Consider the following 7,120-nt stretch of genomic DNA (forward strand, 5'->3'; position numbering starts at 1 on the left):
GCTCCCGTCCCTAGTAGAGAGAGAATGTTAGGCAACCCGGAGAGCCAGTAGATGGAACAAGGGGAGCTAAAAGCAAAAGAATGTCTTGTTGAAGTTTTCAGAAAAAACTGACAGACAGAAATGTTAGCAGGGAAATAAGAAGAGAGTTAATGAAGCATTATAAGTAAGGTGTAATACATGGATGGAAACGGTAGATAAAAAAAATGATAGTATTACAGAGTCTATAGTCAAGTGAAGGAGAAGACGAGAGGTGTCGGGCCTTGAGATAACAAAAGAGTGTAGGCCATAAAGTCATATCCTCATTTCGAGAAATAAATTTGTGACTCTAACGTGATTACCAGAAGGAAACGTTAGACCCCCAGAGTAATAGAAATTAGTATGGGCTAGTGAACAAGATATACTGAACATGAATTAGGGATCAGAAGATTTGATAATAGTCAACATCGTGAGAATTTCAGAGATCGCGTTCCAGCAATAATAGAATAGACAACAGAAGAATGACCTTTAAAGTTCATTTAGGAAGATGCTTCCCTAAAGCAAGCACAGTGAGCAGAGTTACGCTTAAGGGACTAAGTGTCACCCTTGTGCGTAAGAAAATCAACTATCCCTGGTATAGAAGGGTTACCGCAAGGCGAGTAAGATATCAGTGAAGATGTGAAAAAAATGCCAAAGATGAAGAGGTAACTATGGAATAGTAAAAGATGAATGCGGTGAAAAGGCAAAAGGAACGATATTGCATTTATTCAAATCCTACAGATATGCTATGATTCCAGAACATTATGCAAGCATGACGCCAGGGAGAAGCAGTAAGGGTTCCCCCAAGATGTTATTGATTAATAAGGAGCCAGTGCGAGAGGTAAGTTAAGACAAATGATGTAACCCAAAAGAGATTACGTGGAATATAGATATGAGAATGGACCAACGAGTAGTTAGTAGTTGATTCAGGAAGAGTCTAGTTATGGCTAAACAAGAGGATACAAATAAATCAACAGATCATGCAAGATAAATGTATTGAACCCCAGCATAGGGAATTTAGTCTTGCAGATATGAGATCGCAATTATTGAAAAGAAAAACAAATTAGATGAGTTGGGGGCAGTAAAGGTACCGTATGAGTGTTACGGAAATAAAAGAGAGTACCACTGGGAAGACAGTCAAAATATCAGTTCAGGAGCAACCCTATAAGCACAAGGGCATGGAGGTAAGTAACTACGGATAATTATAGGCGAGGAAGGACATCAAAAATTCCATCGAGTGTACAATGTAATAAGCTCACAGCTTTACAAGAGTCAGAGGGTCCTCCCTAAGTGCTACAATGAAAGACTAGCTGAGGAAATAAGGAAGAAGGCTTCACAAGAGTCAGAGGGTCCTCCCTTCTGTTGAAGAAGAAATGGTCATGTAAATACAGTCTCACCACAACATTGTATGCACTCCATAAGAAAGTGGTATACCTACCGTGGCCAATGAACGGGAAGTAAAATCAAAAGTAATATTCGAGATCATATGAGTTGTACAAAACTTCCAGCATGCCTAAGAACTAAGATAAGCTAAGTATGCACTCAACAAGGGGGTAGAAAACTGAGAAGGAACGAAAGGAATTATTCGATCAATGATCCAAAGTTAGTTACGTTATGAACGCAATATATATGTTGACAATCATACACCTGTAGAAGACTCCGGTATAAGTTAAAAGAAAGAATTGAGTCCAGGTCATACACAAAGGATTGAATTGTTAGAAGATTGTATCATGGATATTCCATAGCGCCCATGAAAGGCTAAAGTAATAACTAATACCATGAGCTGCAGATCGGAAGATAGCTTAAGCCTACATACAGGCTGATCAGAGGGAAGAGGAAACTAAAAGAGTTACATCAACTAAGTAAATCGGGAGTCTGATTATTGGACCCAGAAAATTATAGAAATCGTGATTGAGATCATTGCAGAATCACTCTTAATATCAGAGGTACAAGAGAGATAGTACAACATTCATATTCTATAACGGCTCTACGATGGAGTCAGTTAGAAGAATACCAGCCTCATAAGAAGTTAGTATGAAGCGCCCACCAGATTGTGTATGCGCCAGAGGTACAAGTATTATAATAAAGCTTCAAGTTGTGGGTGAGAATCATACCTATGTGGAAGGGGGTTATGAAAGAGGTAGAAGATACGATGCGAGATTTTAAGGTAAGTAACGTAAAGGTGAACAACATACGAGATACTCAGGTGCAGAAGGTTGTGAATAATCCATACTTTAGATAGAGGGCTAGAAGCGTTGGGATTTAATATCCAGGAATGATAGTGGTGTCATTAGTAGCATATCTTCCAGCCTATGGTTTCTAGGTATCGAGAGGTCTAGTTAAAAGAGTAACTAAGAGTTTGAGATGATATGATGTCTCGTTTGATGTTCCAAAATAACATAAGCAAATCTATGGTGCAAACAAGTTGAAGGAAAATTGCGAGTAGTATAAATAAATATGTGTAGGTCGCAAGCTAAAGTATGGTAGAGCGACAAGGTGTTCAGAAGACATGAGTAAGGATAAAGAAAGGCAAGTGAGAGGGTGATGAGAATGGATAAGTCCTCAAGATTAAGTCCATGAAAACAAGAAAGCTAATGGTTACTCTAAGTTATAGAAAGTTCAGTATAGCCTGAATGAACTCAAAGGAGTTTAAGACTAATTGCATTTAGAAGAGATGCAATGTTGCCCTGGTAGTAGAATAAGGGTGTAATTGTGATAGATAAAAGATGACATTTAGGCCTTCGATTGAGTAATGATTTGAAGAAAAATAAAAAAAAGGGATTTCATGAATTGTATAGGATTAAAATACCCACATAAGGCAAATCACATTGGAATGCTATGAAATACGGTTATGGAAGTATGGTATCGCCCCCAGGTGGATCGGGAAAATCACTTTAAATGTTCCTCAATGCAGTGTGAGTCCTAGTGATTACCTAAGAGGTTTCAAGTTATCAGTGGTTGATTGTAGATCAATATTGAGGTGAATCAACAATGGATGGATAAAATTACAACGTATGAGATGAGATTAGGCCGTCATTCTTAAAATGAACAGTAATGAGGAAGTATTAAAGGACTTAGATTTATACAAATGGGATAAGCAATGTGAGTAACCTGGAGTTTGGTAGCAGACTTCAGTAACCTGGAGTTTGGTAGTAAACCGAAGTAAGAGTTATGGTATAGTATTACCTACTTATATGTAGTAAAGCCATAGACGCCCAGAGGTACAACTTGTCATAATTATGTATATGTTCACAAAGTGAGGCCTAGAGATTAGCTAAAGGCTGGATGAAAAATGAGAGAAGGGTCGCATAGGCGCACATACAAGGACAAAGTCGTAGAGACTGCATGATAGAAGGTAGCAATAGTTACGAGATTGAAAGAATTCCGACCACAAGTCGTGGTGTGAGAATGAGGCCTTAAGGGGGGAATGTCCTGGCCTTTGGATTTATTCACAAAACAGTTGCCTAGATGGCAAGGAGAGTACTAAAGTATTCTCAAGAGCTATAGGTTATGATAATGATAAGCGCATCAATCAACATTCGAGGATGAATATTCCAAAGGGAGGAATGATGTTACACCCCATGTTTTTGTACATGAAATTACGCCATAAGTAAATTGATGAAAGCTCGGAAATGAGATGTTACACCCCATGTTTTCGTACGTTAAAGTTTCGTCGTAAGTTAATCGATGTAAGTTCGGGAATGAGATTATTTTGAGATTATAAGTAATATGCTATTTCAAATAAGTGATAAGTAAATTCGTGAAAGTGAGAGGGTGAGCGAATTGAAGAAAATAAATTTTGTCGAAGTTTGACATCTTGGGATAAATAAATGGTCTAAGCTATAATACCCCGGTATTTATGGACTTGTGCCATACAAGGTACCACATGACCATGATAGTAAGGTATATAAAATATGTTAAAAGTGAGTAGTATTTTAAGTAATTTGAGATAATTTTTAATTATGTGGATAATTAGTTAATTATAAATTTTTAGTGGGAGATTAACTAAGTAATTAAGCTATTTGGATAAGCTTAATAAGCCCCAACGTGGCAGCCAAGGGATTCTTGATCAAAAGCCCAACAAATGACTCTAATTCATGTAGCAAGATGGCACCTTAAGAGAGTTTTGTGGCTTAGTCATCATATAAGTGGGGCCAACACCCACTAAGATTAAAAACCCCTCTAAATTATTTAAGGGAAATGCTTGTATAGAAGGAAAGCTTCAGCAAATTTAAGGAAGGAAATTTATACGAAGGAAAGCCTCACTAAATCACATTGTAAGGAAGGAAAGCTTCGGCAAATTTATACGAAGACTATATTATGTAATAGCAGCATGGGATGCAATTCTAATAGAGCACAGTACAATCTTTCTCAAGAATATCATAAGGATTTTCCCTACTTCGATCTCGCCGTTACATATTTTATCACGATTGACGTGTGTTAGAGGGATTGTAAAGAGAATCGGCTTAGGTATGTTAAGGCTATCCCTTCTTTCTTTTTGGCATGATTCATACGATACAAAAGAAACGAGCAGACGCACAACTTCCATAAATGACTCTATTCATAGAATTACTAGGGGTGCCTATATTCTTGATTCCCCATGTAAATTATTATTATATCTTCTGTTCATGGGTCTCAGAAAAATATGTAGTTGATAAAGTTATCCGAAAGGCATATTGATCTTATGACATTCCGAGAAATCTTATTAACTTACTTCTTATGCATTTCACTCATTTATACATGTACACTGACCATGACCAGATGGCATTATATACGTGTATATTATATACATATGGGATACGAGAAAAGGTTACGGCATTATATACGCACCACCACCTGATCAGCTGGTATACGTTGATGTTTTGCCCACAATGGCCAAGATGATATGATGGGATGCCCTCAGAGGCTTGATGCTATTATGTACGCATATACCTATGCATTGTATGCCATTTATATGCATATGCATGACATTATAAATATGAAATGATTTACAGAGCTATTCAGACTTACATGTTGAGTGTTTCACTCCATGTTTCTCTCATGTCTTTTATTTACTGATTTTCATTCCTTACATACTCGGTACATTATTTGTATTGACGTCCCTTTTGCCTGGGGATGCTGCATTTCATGCCTGCAGGTCCCGATAGACAGGTTGAGAGTCCTCTAAGTAGGCTATCAGCTCAGCGAAAGGTGTTAGTGCACTCCATTTGCTCCGGAGTTGCTTATTTGGTCAGTATGAATTGGACATGTATTGATTAGTATGGAAGGGCCCTGTCCTGACCTTTATGGTATTTATCTACTCTTTGAGTCCTGTAGACATATGTCATGTAGGTGAAAGATTTTATGGCCTTGTCGGCCTATGTTCAGTATACGAGTGATCATTTTGGTCTTATAGGCCCGTATGTCATATGTATAAGTTTGTATTACATGTTGGGTCATCCTATGTCGAGTATTTCCTTTTATTTTATTCTAGTTATCTTATGATGCCCTTCTGGCCCATTTACCCATAATGGTATGATACGAAAAGACACGTTACGTTGGTACTCGGTTGAGTAAGGTACCGGGTGCCCTTCGCGGCCCATCGATTTGGGTCATGACATATAATTTCGGCCAAAATAAGTCAAATAACTAGAAAATTATCAAAACTACAACTACCTAGTGTTAGGTTAAATTAAACTAAAACTATCTAAATAGATACTAAAATAAAGAGAAGATATGAGAGGAAAGAACTTTCCTTGAGGATGGATGGGAGTGATATGAGTTAGGTGTGGAAGAAAATGTAGAAGACGAAGTTTGGGAGTTGAGTCAGAGAGGGATTAGAGAGGAGTGAGAGAAAAGAGTAAAGGATGGGGATTAAAGGGGGAGGGGGAGGGTGTTAGAAAGATCGTGGCATCTGTGTTTTTTCAATTTTTTATTTTTTGAAGTTTGGCCAAACGTTTATACAGCCGCGTCGTGGGGTGTGGCGCCCCACGCGGCGCGGCAGTGAGGATTTACTGTGGCTTGTTTTTCTTTTAGAGGGGCCTGTTTGGCCTAGGACCGTGCCCCATGCAGCGCGGCAAGCCAATTTTCTCAGAGTTCCTGCGATTTTATGCTTTTTAGCCCACGGGTTGCACCCCCAGTCTATTTTGTACTTATTTATTGTCCACTTCATGCTCATACATGTCCAAATAAATATCAAAACTCCTAAACTCTAATATTCCTAATCTACACTTATCTAAACTACTATACAAAAGCAACAAAAAAAGGGTTAGAAGTAGTTCTGAGTTATATTCGTCAGCTTGACTCAATCACTTAGGCTCATTTGATAATGATGATAGAGGATTGGTTGAAAAATCCTCCATCTAGGTACGGTTTCAACATGTGCCCATTCACCTTAAGGCTTTCATTACCATCCTCATCTTTGATCTCAATTGCGCCATATAGCGAGACATGTTTCACCACATACGGACCCGTCCATCTTCACTTAAACTTTTCGGGGAACAACCTAACTCTACTATTGTATAGTAAGACTTTGTTCACTTCATGAAACTCCTTTGGCTTAATCAGGCGATCAAGCCACCTCTTTGTCTTCTCCTTAATAATTCGTGCATTTTCATTCACATCCAGTCTAAACTCCTCCAATTCATTCATCTGCAACAACCTGTGTTCACCTGCAAAACTAAGATCAAGATTAAGCATCTTAATTGCCTAATAAACTTTATGTTCTATCTCAGTAGGTAACTGACACGATTTCCCATACACTAATTTGAATGTTGAAGTCCCTATGGCCGTTTTGAATGCAGTTCTGTATGACCATAAAGCTTCATCTAATTTCATGGACCAATCCTTACGAGAAGCACTAACCATCTTTTCAGGAATTCACATAAGCTCATGGTTAGCCACTTCAACTTGCCCACTAGTTTGGGCATGGTATGAGGTTGCTATATTGTGTGTGACCTCGTACTTAGATAGAAATGCAGCAAACTGCTTGTTCACAAAGTGAGACCCATTGTCACTGATAATCACTCGAGGTGTCCAAAAGCGGGAAAAGATGTTCTTCCGTAAGAACTCACACACCACCCGAGCATCATTGGTCCTAGTAGGGATTGCTTCAACCCATTTAGAG

The 7,120-nt window shown here is 38.4% G+C and overlaps 1 protein-coding gene across 1 annotated transcript; it reads right to left on the minus strand.

Moving 5' to 3' along the window:
• Positions 1–6,474: 6,474 nt before the first annotated feature.
• LOC107764372 (uncharacterized) lies at positions 6,475–6,861 on the minus strand. The gene is made up of 2 exons (XM_016582925.1): positions 6,741–6,861; positions 6,475–6,665 (listed from the first exon to the last, which is right to left on the minus strand). The coding sequence occupies exons 1-2, from the start codon at positions 6,859–6,861 to the stop codon at positions 6,475–6,477; spliced, it is 312 nt and encodes a 103-aa protein (XP_016438411.1).
• Positions 6,862–7,120: the final 259 nt, after the last annotated feature.

Source organism: Nicotiana tabacum, chromosome 9 (assembly GCF_000715075.1).
Source record: "Nicotiana tabacum cultivar K326 chromosome 9, ASM71507v2, whole genome shotgun sequence".
In the NCBI taxonomy this organism is placed as follows: Eukaryota; Viridiplantae; Streptophyta; class Magnoliopsida; order Solanales; family Solanaceae; genus Nicotiana; species Nicotiana tabacum.

Excerpts from the sequence above, each read along its gene's own strand:
- LOC107764372 (XM_016582925.1), bottom strand. The coding sequence starts at position 6,861 with ATGGTTAGTGCTTCTCGTAAGGATTGGTCCATGAAATTAGATGAAGCT. Across the intron at positions 6,666-6,740 it reads ATTAGTGTATGGGAAATCGT|GTGAACACAGGTTGTTGCAG; the intron begins GTCAGTTACCTA and ends TTAGTTTTGCAG.